Source organism: Durio zibethinus, chromosome 21 (assembly GCF_047325235.1).
Source record: "Durio zibethinus cultivar Kanyao isolate XHJ-2024 chromosome 21, ASM4732523v1, whole genome shotgun sequence".
Classification (NCBI taxonomy): Eukaryota; Viridiplantae; Streptophyta; class Magnoliopsida; order Malvales; family Malvaceae; genus Durio; species Durio zibethinus.
In genome coordinates this window covers 11876443-11895662 of record NC_143182.1, presented here as the reverse complement: position 1 = coordinate 11895662, position 19220 = coordinate 11876443, and the positions used below count along the sequence as shown (strand labels likewise).

General features: G+C 30.8%; 2 protein-coding genes across 2 annotated transcripts; one reads left to right on the top strand and one right to left on the bottom strand.

Annotated features, from left to right (window-relative positions):
* Positions 1–3280: 3280 nt before the first annotated feature.
* LOC111306517 (uncharacterized) lies at positions 3281–4998 on the top strand. The gene has a single exon (XM_022904349.2). The coding sequence runs from the start codon at positions 3422–3424 to the stop codon at positions 4670–4672; it is 1251 nt and encodes a 416-aa protein (XP_022760084.2). The 5' UTR covers positions 3281–3421; the 3' UTR covers positions 4673–4998.
* Positions 4999–10038: 5040 nt separating this feature from the next.
* On the bottom strand, positions 10039–16630 carry RUG3 (Regulator of chromosome condensation (RCC1) family protein). Its single transcript, XM_022903343.2, has 6 exons — positions 15982–16630; positions 14582–14721; positions 12940–13134; positions 11952–12080; positions 11703–11858; positions 10039–10705 (listed from the first exon to the last, which is right to left on the bottom strand). The coding sequence occupies exons 1-6, from the start codon at positions 16527–16529 to the stop codon at positions 10512–10514; spliced, it is 1362 nt and encodes a 453-aa protein (XP_022759078.1). The 5' UTR covers positions 16530–16630; the 3' UTR covers positions 10039–10511.
* Positions 16631–19220: the final 2590 nt, after the last annotated feature.

Genomic DNA, 19220 nt, shown 5'->3' with positions numbered 1-19220 from the left:
GACCATGGGCAATGGCTTTTTTCCATCAACAACCATGTTTAAACTCTTAAAAGTGTAAGAATAATATGCCAATGGTCTAATTTGGACAAAAAAAAAGATTTGTACTATCTGACAATTAAATCATGGGATTTTTACCTTAAAGAAAGAGTTCAAAAGTGGGCAGATCCTAGCACCTATGGTCGGATCTTAGCAATAGCTGAGGAAAGGAAAATATGTAGCAGACAATCGAGTTTGGAAGGAGGAAGAACAAAACAAAAGAAAGAAATAAAGAAGAAAGGAAGAAACAATTCTCAAATAATGTAAAATGAAAAGTTGTAACAAAACAAATTTATTAAATATCTGTAAATAAAAGTTAAATTTGTCTTTCTTCAAAAATAAAATTACATTTTTTTTTAGAAAATTTTAAATTTTTTTAAAAGGTAAAATGATACTTTTCTAGTTATTTCTTTTGTATTCTTGTCTCTAATTTTAACTAACCAAACATAGTTATAGGATCCTTACTGTATTCAATTCTATCAACCAAACTATAAAATAGTTATTCTCTCTTTATTTTATTTCCACAAAATGCATATTGTATTTTTATTTTTTTATTTCCTGAATCAAATGTATCATAAATGACAAAAAACAAGAGACATAAATACTTGAGGATGAATTAATTGAGGTATTTCATCTATGATTATTATATTATAATTAATTAATTAATTATAATTTAAAATTATATAAAATTTATTAAAATTTGATATATAATTTATATTTATAAATTATGAATTTTTATATATTTTTATTATAATTTGATAATTATAGAATTATAATAAAAAAAATTTATTAGTGAAATACACCCGAAACAAATGGTTCGGCCACTTTAAGTAAGAATCGGAAACAACAAAAGAGAACTTGAATCGGAGAATCTTTCCAACTGTTGCGTGACGAAACCTCCACATAATTTTGCTGAATCTGAAAGCAAATTTGTGGCCTACTACCGAAAAATTTTATGCGTGTCCATACTCATCACAACTCGTACATCTCTACTTTCAGCCGATCTGCACTGCCGTAACCTGTCGTCTTTTTGGACCATTCACCGTCGCCTTCGCTTTTCCACCATTATTTACAACACTTGATAAATAGCCACGTTAATTAATAATGGTTTTTTTATATGGCTGTTTCTTTTATATATATATATATATATATATATATATATATATATATGGCTGTTTCTTATTTGAGCCATAAATTAACCATGATTCTTACCAGCTGATCTCACTGAACAACTGCAGAAACTTTTCGACAAGATATATGATGTTGGTGGAGTTTTTACTTTTCTACATAGGTATATTTTTAATTATGGGGTAATTAAGAGTAGTGAAGTGTGGCCAAATGGGATTTGGGATACTAAATAGTGGGTCATGGATAGGAATGATAAAAGAGTATATTTGTATATAAATTCATTTAATATTTATAATATTTGAATTTATTTAAATATTTATTTAAATTTAATATTATTATTTAAATTCAAATTCATTTAAATAAATATTATATATTTAAATATCAAATTTGTTAAAATATCATTTATTTAATTTTTTATCAAAATATAAAATAAATAAGAATTTAATTAAAAATTTAAATTCACTCTTAATTAATAATAATAAAATTTATTTTTTAAAATTCAAGTATAAAATTTTATATATTTTACTTATGTAAATAGATAATGAATTCAGATATTTATTATTATTCATTAAAATTTAAATGAATTTAGATATTAAATATTTAAAAATATTATTCATTCAAAATTTGATATAAATAATAAATTTTTTATTCAAATTTATTAATTATTTTTTATAATTATTTCAATTTGAAATAAATAAATTGAATAATCAAAGAATCTATTTATTTCCTATTCATTACTATTTTAAGTTATGGGACACGCAAGAAAATGAATATATATATATATATATATTTGCTCAAAATAAAAGGAAAGTTTTATATGTTGAAAAATTGCTTTGTTTTATATATCATCCGGCTTTTGGCTGCAAGCTTTTGGCAAACCCAGTAAGAATCTTTGCAATCAAAAGCTATGATCACCAAATTAATAATTGATGTGCCCATGTGCATCAGCTCTCGGCCTCTTCATTTTTCTTTTTCAACGACGAGACGTGCCCTTGTCCATAGCCTTGTTATGTTTCTCTTATCTTAATATTTTTTTCTTAAAACGTTGGGATAAATTTTGATTTCTTTAGTATAAAATTGGGCTAGTGATGCACTGATGCAAACTTGCTAACAGATCCCACAATGGATTACAGTTGGAGTAACGTTAAATTTAATGTTTTCAAGTACTCAGTTGGTGGATCGGTGAAATTAATCTATTTTTGGATAAATTAGTAGCATGCATATGGCGATGGAGTTTGCATGTATTGAATTATAGTCGCTCCATCTTATAAGTTATGTTTGATTTAATTTTTTTATAGTCAAATTTTATTTTAAATATTTTATTATATTTATTTTTATAAAATTATATTTTAAAACTAGATTGTTCAAGGTTCTTAAAAAATATTCTCATATTTTAATTAATAATATATTTAAGATAAAATTAAAATTAAAAAATTTTAAATCTTAAAAATTAAATCAATATATTATTTATAAGAAGAGAGAGTAGTACATGAAAAAAACATATGGAAATACGCAACTCGCGCATTGGATACTAATTTGAGTAATATCATTTTTTTAGTCATTTGAATTATTTTTTTTAGTTATTTTAAAAAATAAATTCATTTAATTTTAAAAATATATTTATATTAATTTTTTATAACATGCATCAAATATAAAAATAAAAAAAAATCAGTTTTCGGTTAAAAAGAAAAAGTTTAAGTAATTTTTAAGTTGACCTTCATGTTAATGGTCATTGTTATGTCTTGGAAAGGAGAATCCAACCCAAGCATGGGAAGTGTGAGTGAGGGATATATGAAAAAGCAAAGCTAAAAGTGGGGAGTATAAATCAAAATCAACAGAAAGGATTATGAGTCAAAAGCTGCTCGGAAGGTAACATACATAGGAGTAGGTCAGGTTCTTTAACATCCTTTGAGTGTCTCAATCTGTACGATAAGAAAAAAGAAAGCCCGATCCCAATATCATAGCCTGACCTCTAGTTTTAGCTTAGAAGTTAGATCTGCCAATTCTTTTTCTAAGTCTGCCGTCAGTCAGTCCCTACTATATCCCTTCCAAATTCCAACCAGTAATTTTGGAACATAAACACATGCCTACAAATTGACCCCTCCCTAACTCCTTCCCACCCCCTTGCCTCCCCCTCCTTCCTCTCCTGTCATTTTCCTTCCCTACTTTCACTTATTTCAGTCTCCCTCTCTCTCTCTTTTTACAGCTTGGTTCTTTTTTCTGTTTCTTGATTCAGTCACATAGCAGCATTTCCCTTATGGCTTACCGTCACCAAGCGCAGTTTTTTCTTCATCTTTTTGTGTTGTTTTCTCTCAATGCGGCTGTTTTATCATTTGACCAACGACCCAACATCAGCGCCGTTGATCTGGCTGCATTGTCAGCTATCAAAGACAGCCTGACAGACATTCCAGGCTCAAGATTCTTCTCCACTTGGGACTTCTCCGCACCAGATCCTTGCTCCTCATTCACCGGCGTCACCTGCTCTTTTAATCGTGTCACCATTCTCTCGCTCGGCACTGGCCTCTCCCACTCACCTGGACTTGCTGGCTCACTCTCCCCTGCTCTTTCCAACCTTACCGAGCTAACCCAGCTCGTCCTCTTCCCCGGTCTCATCACCGGTCCCATCCCTCCCCAACTGGGTCAACTCACTAGTCTTCGAGTTATTTCCTTAAACAACAACCGCTTAACAGGACCCATACTAACCTCCTTTTCTACTCTCCCAAACTTACACACTCTCGATCTGAGTTCAAACCAACTCACCGGGTCAATCCCGCTGGGTCTCACAAAGCTTCCATCTTTAAAAGTTCTGATATTGAGCTCAAACGATTTAACAGGAGAGTTACCCAGGACAGTGTCGGCGCCGCTATTACACTTGGATTTGAAGAAGAACAACATCAGCGGACTATTGCCAAGGTTGCCGTTAACTCTCCGTTACTTGTCACTGTCGGAGAACTCACTGTGGGGTCCACTAAACGGCCTGGAATCGCTATCCGAGTTAGTGTACCTCGACGTTAGCATGAACAAATTCAGTGGGCCCATCCCAAGTTCACTCTTCCTCAACCCAAGTCTCTCTTCACTGTTTTTGCAACGGAACAATTTATCAGGTGGGCTCCCATCAATCAAGATGGGCCCCACGATTCAATCCTTCGGCAAGGGATCCATCGTGGATTTGAGCCATAACTTTATCACGGGGGAAGTAACTCCGTTGTTGGCCGGAGTTGAGACTCTGTTCTTGAATAACAACCACCTGATTGGACCAGTCCCTGAGGAGTGCATTAAGAGCGTGTATAGTGGCACGACCAAAACATTGTATTTGCAGCATAACTTTTTATCTGGATTCCCATTACCTCAAGGTTTGGCTTTACCTGATACGGTGTCCCTATGCTTGTCCTACAATTGCATGGTGCCACCGGTTGGGATATCAGCCTGCCCAGCTAGTGCGGTTACGCAGCCGTCGAGGCCGGAATCGCAGTGTTCAGAATTCAGCCATCATAGCTCCATGGACTGAGATCAGATAAGGTCGATGGCTATGTTATTCTCTTTATACTCCTAGTTGGTTTCGAGTTTATATAATATGTTCAGAAAAGAGTGATTAAACAGTTAAGAAGACAGGTTTTATTAGCTGCCTGCTCGTCTTTTAGTAATAGGGCATTTTTTTTTTTTTATTTTCTTTTAAAAAAAGTGCTTGGATACAACATTATTTCACATTAATGGATTACGTGAAAGGCTGTGTGAAAGTGAATGAGCAAGGCGTAGATGTGATTTTAGAATATAATTACATTATTATGAATTTATTGAAGTTTGTCACGCTTGGAACAGTGACATATTTATAATATTATTACCTAATGAATTTCTTTCCAATGTTATGAATTAATTCAAATAAATTTTTTTATTTCCAAAAAATTCAAATCATTTTTCTTTTAATTAATTTTTATATTTAATTTAAAATCATTACATTTCAATCATATATTTAATAAAAATGCAACCTTAGATAAAATAATAAAAATTTTTGCCGCTTTAAAATGGAAATGATTTTTTCTCCACATATTTATGGTCCACATGCACTTTTTTTTTCAACGCATGCGATCCCACTCATAAATTACTTCTTAATTTCTCTCTGCCAATGTGGTCTACAGTTACACTATGCAAAACTTTTTTTTTCTTCTTTTATTATTAAGTGGAAAATAAAAAAATAAAAGAAAATTCCGTCTTTGATAATCTGATATGTATATATAATCTTTTTTATAGTTCAGTACTTTCCTAGCTATGTTAATATTATCTAAAGTATATTGAAATTTGTAAATTATCAAAGTATCCCTTTATAGGTTATGTGCTATGCTGATTTTAAAATCAAGCTATACTATATTTAAGATCTAGATCTTTTCTTATATTAAGTTACCAAGTATAACTTAAAAAATGTGATTATAATTATTCACGTTCATAATTTCAAAGAAAATCAGTTAGAAAACAAAAAAGAGTATAGCATTATATAGTTGAAACTTGATTCAATTAGGTCCAAATGAAACCCACAATAATTTAGTTCAAAAAATGGTGAAAAAAAGAAGACAAAGCAAGCAATATAATATATGTGAGAGAGGGAAAATGACAGAAGAGAAGGAGAGGGAGACAAGGGGTCTGGGGAAAACTTTGAAAGCAATCCCTGCATAAATTAATCACGACACGCGCATGGAGACGTAGTATATTACAAAATTCCTAAAAAAATTATGATAATCAAAAATCAAAATAATAATACAAACAAACGTCAAAGATTAAAAAAAAAATGTTGCTTATGCCCCTTCTTCAAATTATTTGGACTATTTCTAATTAAAGTGGTATAACAGGTTGATAATAATGTACATATGGACTAACTCTTTTGTCAAAGATGGTTTGAATAGTTGGTGGTTTTATTATTTCCATATTTGTCTTTTATTCTTTAAGGATTTAGAAAAAGTTTAATGTCATAAATTACTTTTAAATTATAGTAAAATGTTTAATTTAGGGAAATGAATTTTAAAATTTTTTAATATAATACTTAAATTATAAATCTGTTGATTAATATAATACTCACATTTAACACGGTTAATTTTAAATAATGAAATGTGACAAATAAACAATTCATATATCACATTACTTAATAAATTTATGATTCAAGTAAATTTGTAAAGTTTAAATATTATATTAAATATTTCACTATAATTTATAAGTTATTCATGCTATTAACATTTTAAGAAAATGACCATTCACTCTTTTAATCTTTACAAGAAACCAGAACTCATTCCACACCTTGGGTTTCATTATATATAAGATGTGTTTGGTGTGTAAAATTATAATAAAGGGGGATAAAATGATATTATGATTAGTTTTAGATTAAATAATATTGTACTATCTTGTATTTGATATATGCAATTATTAGAATATGATAATTTATTTATTTACAAAATTATTCTTTCTCAAAATTTATATAATTTAAATTATTAATGTAATTTTTAAAAATATAATAAGATATATAAGTTCAATCCTATAAATTAAAAATAATCATCTCTATTTTAAGAGAAAGAGAATAGTTAATTCTCCTTACAATTTTATTACTTTCTTTAGATACATATAATATAAAATAATTATATTTTATCTTATCTATTATCTTATACATCAAATATAACTATAGTGTAGATTTTGCCATGAAAAATCTTAACAGCCCTGAAAACATAGGAAAGAATGTTCCTTTCCAAGAAGCCACTTTGTGATCAAGGGGACTCTGGACTTGTCTTTACAACAGATCCAAAGCCTCGTCTTGGTGGACTGTTGAGTTGAATGAGCGATTTGTAGAGCTTGGAGGACCAGACGGTACTCTCCATTCAGTCACTTCAGACTTAATCTTGCTTGTTAATTCTTGTTACTAATTCAGGTCTTTTCTCTCCTTTTTAATGTTGTGACTTTAAAACATAGAGGCCACACCAAAGATCACATTGAAAATCATGGGAGTTGAGGGTCTTACTCTTTACCATCTTAAGAGCCATCTTCAAGTGCTTATATATATATATATATATATATATATATATATATAAATAGATATATAAAGCTGCCAAAATTTGAACAATGATCATTAAAACTAAAATCCCAACATTCTACCAGCGGACCACGTCCCCTTTTTACTTCTATTCATTTTCATTTCTACTGTTTAATTTCTGATTTGGCTCTTCAATTATTATGTAAAAGAAATTCAGGCTTGTGAGACAACCACAAAAAAATTTCAATGACCATTCAGTTGGGGACAGCAGGAAAGGTGAATTTCCTCCCTCAGCTTCCAATTTCATTTCTTATCTTCATATTGTTAATATAAAATATCAATTCCTTACAACTTAACACCTGTATTATTTGCAGTTTCAGTGTTTGACTTCTTAAAAGATGCAGATTCCAATTCCTTCGATCAATGAATTAAAACTTGTTGAGATCCGCATTCAACTTGTGAGGTATTATCCATTTTGATTCAAAGGTTTCATGATTTTATCTCACAAAAAGTACATCACATGTTTGAAATTAAATCTCTACATATATATATAATTTTTTATCTACACATCCTCCTGATATGAGATTGAGAGCGTTACAATCTCTCAACTTTTAATGCTTGACGTCCCTGTCAAGTTAAGTCCATCCACAGGGATTAAGTCTCTATATATATATATATAATTTTTTATCCACACATTCTCTTGACGTGAAATTGGGGGCGTTACAATCTCTTCACCTTTAATGCTTGACGTCCCTGTCAAATCGAGTCTATTCACATGACCAAGATCACATTAGACTATCGTGTAACACTTAGTGACTCCCATGACTCTACCGTATAGCACTTAGTGACTCCCACGACTGCGGACTGGTGACCGCTGTGATACCATTTGTAGAGATCCGTACCCAACCTGCGAGGTATTGTCCACTTTAACCTGAAGGTCTCACGATTTTGTCCCATAAAAATCACTTCACAAGTTTAAAATTAAATCTGTACATATATATATATATATATAATTTCTTATTCACACATCCTCTGTGAGATTTTGGGGGCGTTACACCATTAATGGAGTTCTTTTCTCTGGCCTGTTACATGCATGTAACTTGAAATCAACTTTCAGGAGTGTGCGTCAAACAGGAGAAGTTAGAATGCAAATGGAAGTAGGGAGGAGAATGAATGAAGAGTTAGAGGTAAGAAAGAAACAGATAAGAAAAGCTTTTCAATTAAATCATGCATTTCATATTTTGGCAATCCTTATTTTGTTCTTGATCTTGCGGCACCAGGTTCAGAAACACGAAACACCTTCAAATGAGGATTGATGATCAAGGAATATATATGCAGACAAAACTGGAGAAAGCAGCTGCACAAACACTTTCTGAGGAAATTCCAAACTCTCAATGCTACAAATATTTTGGTATTCAAAATTATGGGAACATGGGAGTCGGGAAAAATATAGATTTGGTTCCCTGCTGAATTTTCTACCCATTGAGGAATTGCGCTCTATACCTGCATCAGAAACCGCTTATATGGAAAAACAGTGGAAGAATATAAACATTAAGAACCTTGAGAGTCCCATGGTTATTTGGTCTGATGATTTACAGCCCGATGATATTGTAATAGCAACTCCTGATTTTCATTCAGATGGAGATTCTTTCAAAGATGACCACCTTTGAATCCTTTTGCTACATTTTACTTCACATGCGGACTCATAGGAAAAGAGATCGAAGCTTCCCAACAGTATTTTAAGGCTATACAGAAAATGTTGTTGTAGGCCTCATTTGGATTTACCTGAAGCTCCAGTGTTTTGCGTTTTCTTCACTTTTTTCCTTCAATCTTACTGTGATTCATATTTAGATAACATCAGTGATGGTGAGTTTGCTAGCCTGAATCCCATTGATACGTAAGTTGAAGATTGGACCTTTGAAGGCTCAGTGGATAACTGATATCCCAACAAGTCTTTTTTATCCCCATTATTTTTTTTACATTCTTATCATGCCCTTAAATGAGTTTTTATTTAGAAAGAAACCTAATAAAATAGTATATTAAACTTAAGAGAAAAATAAGTGAGAAAAAAAAAAAAGATTTTAGGTTTTTAGATTATTTTTTGATTTTATTTAAATGGGTTTTTATTAAATAAAATAGTATATTAAAGTTAAGAGAAAAATAAGTGAAAAAATAGTATATTAAATGAGTTTTATTTACAAAAAAACCTAATAAATATTATATTAAAGTTAAGAGAAAAATAAGTGAAAAAAAATCAGATTTTAGGTTTTTAGATAATATCAAATTTTATTTAACATTTAAAATCTACAAATTTTATTTAATAAAAATTTTATTTACAAAAAAACCTAAAATCTGATTTTTTTCACTTATTTTTCTCTTAACTTTAATATACTATTTTAATCTCAGAAAAAATTTTGCTATTTATTAAATAAAATTTTTAGATTTTAAATGTTAAATAACATTAACATATATACATAAAAATATTTCTCAACATTTAATAATAAAAGTATTATTTGATATAAAAATAGCTTTACTAATTTTTAACTTATTAACGAAAATATTATTTGATATTAAATAATTAATTTTTTTTTAATTATTTATTAATTTAAAAATATTAAATATATATTATAAATTTGTTAAATATAAATTTTAATCTAATGTCTTTAATGATAATTTTTTATTTTTACTATACTTTATCTCACTGTTACTATTGCTTTTACATCCAAATACATCGTTTAATCTCACTGTTACAATAACTGATCTCACTATTATTGTAATTTTTAATATCATTAAAATTAATCTCAGTGCCCATTCCAATAAACCCTTAGTCTACAACTCTATATGTACCAAATAAGAGTTGCAAGAAATCACGTGAAATGATGTTTCATGGCTGACTTTCACTCATTGATGAAGCTTTCATTATGTTCGAGCTGCATTACTTTCTCTTGTATCCAGAAATAAGACAGCCAAAATGTAAATCAGAGATACAGGTAATTTGCCAGTCATGGTTTACAGTTTGCACACATTAGATCAGCTTTTGATATTCTGCGTTAAGTGACGGCAATGTCAACTTTGTCTCCTTTCATAGTACAAGTCTGTTAGTTTTTTCATTGAAATCTCAAAGAGTTTGTGTAACACGCCAGCCAGAGGCAGCAACTTCCAGAGTCAGGAGAATGGACATATCACCTTCTTTAATGCTATTGCCTAACCTCATTCAAAAATATTTTGGCATGAACTCAATCTTGGAACTGTGTCCTTCCAAAACAAAATTGCAGCTCTGTTGCAATAGATTCATTCCTCCTGATGTTTATTAGCTGAAGAGGTCTGTATCAGATCATCTTTAGGACTGTGATCTCAACACTAAACACATGGCATGACATGCACCGACTGCAACAGATAGCACATTGTGGGGTCCCAATCCATCGTCCTCCATTAGAAAATTGACTTCAACAGGACTTGGTTGAACCTCCGGTAGCCCAGGAACACCCAGTTGTGAATCTTTTGCATTCCCCCACATGTACAATTTTCCTTGATCTGTTTAGAACAAAAAAAATCAGTAAAATGCACCTTGTGATTTACTATACTGCAACGATGAGAAAACAGGAAAAAGCAGTATCCAACTATGAGGCTCAGGTGGTAGGTTGAGAAGGTTGTGTCGTGTGCACAACCTAGGTTTGAGTCAGGCTACTGTATTGCATGTCAGCTTATGCCCGTGCGTGTGTGTGTGAGACAGAGAGAGAGATAGCAACATGAAGTTTGAATGAGAACTTCAAAGGGAGTAATGGGTTTTCCAGTCGATTCAACAGCTCTGACCTAGACCTTCAAATCCAGTAAGGTTTCGAGTTAGATTTTTTTACTCCACTTTTTTTCTAGGGCATTGGTTAGGGCATGAATTGGTTGTGAATATACAAACTAATAGAAAACACATCAATCATGAAAAGGTTCATCATAGTTGTTAATTACACCCATCATCCCTGCCAAACCACAACAGACCCACCTTGAATTTACAGTTAGATGTTAATATTAAAAAACTCAGATGTTTTAAGAATATCTAGTCAATAATCATTATTCATTCACAGACTAGCAACCTGGTAATAAAAGCCAAGGCCTGGATTTGCATTTTATGTCATGATCACCAATGAGCAGACAGATGCTATAGAGCTAGAGCCAAATCAGTTTGATTAAAGCCTACTTCCAAATAATAAAAAATTGCATAGTAATTCCTTTAAATTTCAAGGAAATAATAGCAAGAATGATTTCTTGACCATATGACACTATGAAATTAGTTTAAAATGCTGAAAACAGAGTTCTGACTATTAATACAGGACAAGGATACTTAAAAGCTGACATAATATCTGTGGTGAACTCTATGACTACATAAATATGAAAAGATAATAAGTTGTCTTATTGGTTGTATCTGTGGACGCTTTACATGGCTAAATGGTTGTACAAGTGAAAGATCTGAGATGTTTACAAGCTTGAGCTATCTAATACACAATATTACCAGAAACACATACATAACTCGTCTTACCAGTTATAGCAGCTGAAGATGAACCTCCACAGGCAATATAGACAACACGCTTATCAGCCAAAGCTTCAATTATTACAGGAACTTTCTGATTTTCTATAGAAGAATGACCCAACTGACCATGCCCACCGTGGCCCCATGAAAGTACTTTACCTTCATCTGAAATAATATCAGAATAAATCAATAATTATAGTATTATAGTAAAAAGAAAAGAATCTAGAAAGCAAAAAAGACTCATGGCACTGTTTTTACCTGTTAATGCAAGAGAATGATATCCACCACTTGCTATCTGAATGATACGAATACTTTCAAGGCTAGGAATTGGTTTTGGTTTCCAACCACCAACCTTATCACCTCTTCCAAGCTCATAGTTGGAATTTGCTAAGTAAAACATGAAGCAAAATTTATAAATACAGGGTACAGAAAGGAAATTTCATGAACTGGTGAAATGATATTAGTCAAACCATCAAAAAATAAAAAAATCATCTCTACCACAATCAAAAAGAGAAAATGAAAAAGCAAGTTAAGAAAGTGAACATTGATGAACCCTACTAAACAAAACCTTTTAACCCTTTCATCCTTTAGAAGAAAGATCAGGATGAGAAGCTCTTTTTCTTTTCTAGATCAGAATGAGAAGCCCTTTTCCTTTTCTTTGCCCTCTCTTTGGCATTTTTTCTTCTTTTCTTCTTCTCCCTCTTCTATCCCCGCTTTTCAGCTCACATCTTTTTTATGCTGATTAATGTCAGACACCTAATTTCTTTAGTCCTTTTTTTCTTCTTTGCCTCTTTCACCAATTAGCATCTAGTGGGAGTCCAACCTCTCAAGACATCCTTAACTTGCTCATTACATGTTCCAAGTTCAATAAGATTCAGTATGCGACGATCATATTTTTAACCCATTCTCTAATATAATCTTAACTCTTACCTTGTTGAACCAGTCCCCCATTTAATAGTTGCAAGTGAATCATGTTACCTGTCCACCTGGTAGCTCCTTTAGTATGTTTGACAAACAGTGTCACATTTTTAAGGGAGTTTTAGAGGATATTTTACTGTCATGCTATTACTTTTTCAGCTACATGTTGGTCTTGATTAATGTTTATCTCAGTAGGCATGGATCAGATAGACTATCTTTCTAATCCACCTTTTGGTGCTCATGGCTTCTTTAGAATAAAAAATAATTAAATACCCATATACACAACAAAAAGAAATGTAAAATATAGAGATAGGAAGAGACATATTACCACCCCAGTTCCAAAGTTGTCCCTCCTCTGTCAATGCCATTGTGAAGAAACCACCACAGGAAACTGCAACCATAGGAGTTGGTAATTCTTTCACTTTGGAAGGGATACTAAGTCCACCTCCCTCATTTGGGCCTCGACTAGGACCAAGGCCTAATCTACCATCCCCTTCTTCTCGGCCCCACATGTATAAGTCTCCTAATTCGATGAATAAACAGCTAGATTTAGATGGAGAAAAAAAAATATATATATATATATATATATAATATAAAAATGAAGCAATACAATGTGAGAAATGAGTGCAATGGATAAGTAGCACAACATCTAAAACCTGTTGATAACACTAATTTGCTATATTTTTCGGCGTACAGTAAGATACATTGCTTGCCACATTCTTTTTCAAAGCTTCTCTTTATAGTTATTATTAACTAAACTATTATCCCTCCTTTCTGCTATATTTTACTCTTTTATTCAGCCAAAATGCTGCAGGGTATGTATTCATGTTCTAAATAGCACTATGATAACATTACCTAATCCAAATTTTCATTATCATTTTTCTAGATGCCAACAAGAAAGTTCCCACATACAGGGGAATGGAAGTGCTGAGCATGTCTGATATTTCATTAATAGACTAAGGTTGTAGTGTGTTGGTACAGAAAAAAGTTCTCCTTGATTCTTTAAACAAGTAATTCTAGCACACAAAGATACACAGAAGGCAACAGAGCATGCACCACCTGAAGTTCAAGAAATGATATATTGCATTGCAATTATCCAGGTTTTTAATAACAAATTTGTTACCGTGACTGACGCAAAGTAATTTTCTTCAAAGAAATGTATTAAATATTGAAAATGCATTAAATATCTGTGTTTATCGAGAAAATACATCCAGGTTCAATGTATTTTTTGCTAGTACTAAAATTTAAAGACAAACAACTTTCATAGAGATAGCACATCCAAAAACTGAAAGTAATTTATTGTAGGTAGAGACATTCTTTCTTTGACTTTCCAGTGCACTTGAATATACAAAATATCCCCAATTGTACAATCTTTGTTTATTTACTAGATATCTGTATGCTTGACATTCACCATGTTCAGCAGAAAGGAAAGAGGAAGAAAGAAAAGGGAGTGGAAGGAAAGTAGTGTTTCTATCCCTCCCTTCATTTAGCAGGAAGGAAATAAGAGGAGGGAGGAAAATGGATGGATTTGCAACTTTCCCTTCCTTCCAAATTGGGAGGAAAACACACTGTCTACATACTTAACATTTTATTTACAATTTTACCTATAATCTCTTTCTTTCCATCTATTTTCCATCTTTCCTACCAGATGCGAGGCTGGAAAAACAACTTTCCCTTCTTATCCTTCATTTTTTTTCTTTAATGTGCCATCAATTTCTTTCTTAAACCCCCCCCCCCCCCCCCACCCAAATTTTTTGGCCCATGGAATTCATAAATTAAGATGACAAAAATTGGAACAGGCTCAAACAAAAAAAAAAAAAAAAAACATATGCAAGAAGCAGACCTAAAATATAAAGAAACACAAAAGCAGTGGAACATGTCAATCAAGGGCATGAGTCACATCTAGCAAAAACACAGGCATAGAAAGTCAAGATCTATTTTATCATGACAATAGAGAACATTGTTGAAACCTGATTCGGTGATAGCAGCAGTATGTGTTCCACTTGTTGCAATATGACATATATTTCCACTCCAATTACCTTCTACCAATCTTGGGATGAGTTCTCTATGATAAACACGATGCCCAAGTGCACCAAAACCCCCATAACCCCTGCAAACTTCATTTTAACGAAAGCAATATTTTGTATTAATGGTTTTGACTGAAAATAATTTCAAGTGAAGAAGACCAATGTGGACTTGTCCATAAATATCCTACTAGTTAAGCAAAAAATTCACCACTTCCATCCCATAAAAGCCTTTTACAATTTATTTTACAATTTACACAAGTAATGATATTCAGTTGATAATTAAAAAAAAAAAAAAGAAAAAAAGAATCTAATACCTACAAAGATTTATGCATTAGCTCAAGCTGTCTTCTTCCTATATCTCTCCAACACTTGTCAAAAAGGAACCAGTCAAATCATTCTTTTTTATCAATAATAACATATAAAGACGAACATTCAGTTTCCACAAAGTGGCAGAAACCAACTCAATCATAAAATCCTTATAAACTAATGCAAACATTATACTAAGCAATTTTATATTTACTTATTTCTAAGATGGAAACAACAATCTTGCATAATCTCCTCATGGCCCACTTTTATCCAAATATTTTCCAACTTACAATCTCAAACCAACATCTCTTTTCCGTACCCCACTCTTTCTGTCCATAACTTTAAAAAAAAAAGTGTAAAAAAAAAATGCAAAGTCATGCTGTAGAATTAATGTTCATAATGACCATTTTATTTAATTAAATTAACGCTTTGATAAAAAAAAAATGAATTTTGTCTCTAATATGCAATTTCTGATATAAATCATTCAAACAGTGTTCATTTATCCCACATCTCTGGTGGTAATATAAAGAATCTTGAGTTTGATTTTAAAACATCGTTAGGTCTCATTGATCCATAAAGTCTTTGAAACTTAAAAAGAAACTTCCTATATAATCATTTAACAAACAATGTAGTAGTTTTCATACCTTCAATAATCAATACTATAAATCACTTTCTATTATCTCTCTCCTAAATCCCATGTTTTCTCTTCACTAAACTACACTCCTTCCAGTCACCTAAAAGAAAAATTCACTCCAGTTCCACTATCATTATTTTTCCTCTTATTCTCAATGAGCATTTAGTATACGAATTCTCATATACTGTTTTGATATTAGTTTATCATACCCAATCAATTGTATGTATCAGCTGGATAATTATAAACAGGGCAGCTAAGCATTCAATCAAAGAAGACATAACTGAAAGCAAATTTCTTTTCATCAATAGTAGTTAAAATTAGACTCAAAATTAAGGAATAGAGCAAAGTAAAAGCAAATAATAAGAAACTGAAATGTAGGCAGACAGAGACACAGAGTGCTGACCAAGTAAACACTTCACCGAGGGAAGTGAGAGCCACAGAGTGAAGACCACCAAGAGCAACAGAGAAAACAGATTCCAAGTAAGGATTCAAAGTAGGCAAAAAAGCAGGATTTTCATGGCCAAAACCAAGACGACCTCCATCACCTTTTCCCCACATCCACAACTTCCCGTCCACAACCAAACCCGAATGGAACAACCCACATGATATACCAACTGAATGCAAAGTTTGTTCCTTTTGATTTTGGCTTTGCTGTTGATTAAAGATTTTACCTGGGGTTGGGGAGAGAGAAAAAGAAGCAGTTCGAAAGAGGAGATTGGCTACTGGAGAAGGGTATATTCTGATTTCTTCAATGCCACCGCCTATCTGGCCTGATGCCCCTCTACCCCATGAAAGGACTTGGAGTGTTACGGCTTCCTTTCCCGACTCTTCGTTGATTTCCGGGCTTTTGTAAAGAAGAGGAACTTTGCCTTTGCTGGTGGTCGTGGCGGCGCTACTGAAAGGAGAAGAGAGTCGGCGGGATAGAGGAGTAGAAAGGCGGTGTGCCATCATTCTGTAGGTCCAGTTTGCGCTCTGCTATTCCCACTGTTTATTAAGGTTAGGTATTTTGGATTTAAACAAGGTCAATTAAATAATACAGCATTGGGCTTGGCCGAGAGAAAACTTTTTTCCAAGAAAATCAAATATGTTGCTATAACTCTCTTTTTTCAATATAATCTAAAATATATTACTCCTATTATTTTATTTTAATCTAATACTAAACAAGTTTGCTTTAAATGAGTTCTTAGGGGATATAAATAAATAATAAATGAATTTTTTTGTAAACATACATCAATTGAACACGTGTACGTTCAAGTTTAACTTGTTTATTAAATGAATTTAAGAATTTTGTTCAAAATTTATTCATTTATCATATAAAAGGAGCCTAACGAGCTGTTTGGTGAATTATTAGTTGAACTACACCTCTAATTATAAGTAGCCAAAAAAACACTACTAATAAGACTTAAATTTTGAACCATTTATGTTAAAATCTTACAAATTGAATCAACTGTCAATTTATCGTTAGTGAAAAATTTTTTTTTTGATATAAAAGAAATTGTAACTTAAAAATATAGTCGCAAATGTTTAATATAGAAAAACTTTTTTTTATTTATAAAATTCAATACTATTCAATCCAAGACAAATCTTCAAGGGAAAGATTTGGATGAATATTTTTAAGTGAAATTTATTGAATTATTTATTAAAATTGATTAAATAAAAGTTAAAATAAAAAATTAAAATTAAAAAATCTCGTTATATAGATCAAGTATGTAAAATTTTAAAAAATTTTAATATATTTTTTAAATAAATATTTTTAATAAAAATATTGATAATATTTTTAGTAAAAATTTTTACCATTAAATAAGTATCGATCAAATTTGAATTATAAATAATATTTTTAATAATTTTTTACATTTTATTAATTTTTAAATTGAATTCTATTAATCTATTGGTTTAAATTTTTTATTAAATCATTTTTAAAAATAAACTTTACAAAATTCACCTAAAAAATTTCATATAAATTTTACTCAATCATTAGTCCTAAAATGAATGATTTGGCAACCATATTATTAAATGATTAATGTGGAAAGTGAACACAAATGCAAATTGCACCACATTAATAATGAATCACATTCACCGTAACCGTAAGAAAAAATGACACAAAAACACCCATATCTCCCACTTTGAATGTTTTATACCCTCTAATTGTTGAAGTACACTCACCAAGATCACTTTGCTTTACCAATTAAACTTCCCACAATAAAATTGACTCCATTCACCCCCCCTCCCAAAAAAAAAAAAAAAAGGCTAAACAAGTATCTTAAAAAAAAAAATTTAGGAAACATGTTTTCACGCATATATTACAGTATTTGGTGCATATAGAAAAATATCTATTAATTAAAGTTTGCATTACCACAAAAGATGTATAAATATAGGTTGTCAAGCTTGCTAGGTCGAAGGAATATTGAGCATGCTTTTATATATATATATACAAAAAAAATTGTAATTTGGAGACAAGTACTACAAAAAATTTTTATATACTGATATTTAGTTATATTGAAAGTTAAATTGCATAAGTAAAAAAGAATTTTATTGATGAATTTTTAATATCGTTAGAATATATCATACTTATACCAACACTTTATTTAATCATTGTTATAATTAAAATTTTTTTGATAATATATGACTATTTGTCAGTATAAATATATTTTATACTGATGGTTATTAATGTAACCATCCGTATAGGCTTAAAATAATTAAAAAAAAAACTATTGGCTTTTATTTAGAAAAAAAATTAGGGGCATTTGATTTGCGAAATCGTAAATTTTGAAAAAAAAGTGTGATTCTCGAGAAAATGTGATACTTGAGGTTATTCAAATCATTGTTAGCCAAAAAACACCTTAAATAATCCTCTCTTAAAAATTGAATGGGGTTATTCAAAGTATTTTTGACCAAAAATACCTTAAATAATCCATTGAAAACCCAAAAAATGCTAGAGGGAATGATTGAACCTGTAATCTTATGGTTAACAACTATATGCTTTAACTGATTGAACTACTCTAATGTTTTTATAATTAAAAGGTATTATTTAAACTAAGAATAATCCCAGGCGTTTTGAGATTATTCAATAATTTCCTCACTTTTTTTTTTTATTATTCAAAGTATTTTTGGCAAAAAAAGGCCCAAAAAATGCATTGAATAATTTCATTCAATTTTTTATAAAGAATTACTCAAAGTGTTTTCTAGCTAGCCAAAAATACATTGAATAATCTCTTTATAAAAATTGAAGGAGATTTTACCCAAGTTTTTTGGTTAAAAATGCATTGAATAACCCTATTCAATTTTTTATAAATGATTATTCAAGGCATTTTTTGACTAAAAAATATTTTGAATAATCCCTCTAAAAAATGAAAAGCGATTACTTAAGGTATTTTTTTTTATCAAAAAGACATTGAAACGCCTTGAATAATCCTTTACAAAAAATTGAATGGGGTTATTCAAAGTATTTTTTATCAGAAAATGCCTTAAATAATCCTTAAATAAAAATTAAAAGCTAAAAACACATTGAATAATCCCTTGAAAAACTAAAAAAATGCTAGAAAAATGGATCAAACCTACAACCTTATAATTAACAATTGTATATTATAACCGATTAAGCTACTCCAATGTTTTTATAATTAAAAGGTATTATTTAAACTAAGA

Excerpts from the sequence above, each read along its gene's own strand:
- RUG3 (XM_022903343.2), bottom strand. The coding sequence starts at position 16,529 with ATGATGGCACACCGCCTTTCTACTCCTCTATCCCGCCGACTCTCTTCT. Across the intron at positions 14,722-15,981 it reads CTCGGTGAAGTGTTTACTTG|GGGTTATGGGGGTTTTGGTG; the intron begins GTCAGCACTCTG and ends TGAAGTTTGCAG. Across the intron at positions 10,706-11,702 it reads ATCTTCAGCTGCTATAACTG|ATCAAGGAAAATTGTACATG; the intron begins GTAAGACGAGTT and ends TGTTCTAAACAG.
- LOC111306517 (XM_022904349.2), top strand. The coding sequence starts at position 3,422 with ATGGCTTACCGTCACCAAGCGCAGTTTTTTCTTCATCTTTTTGTGTTG.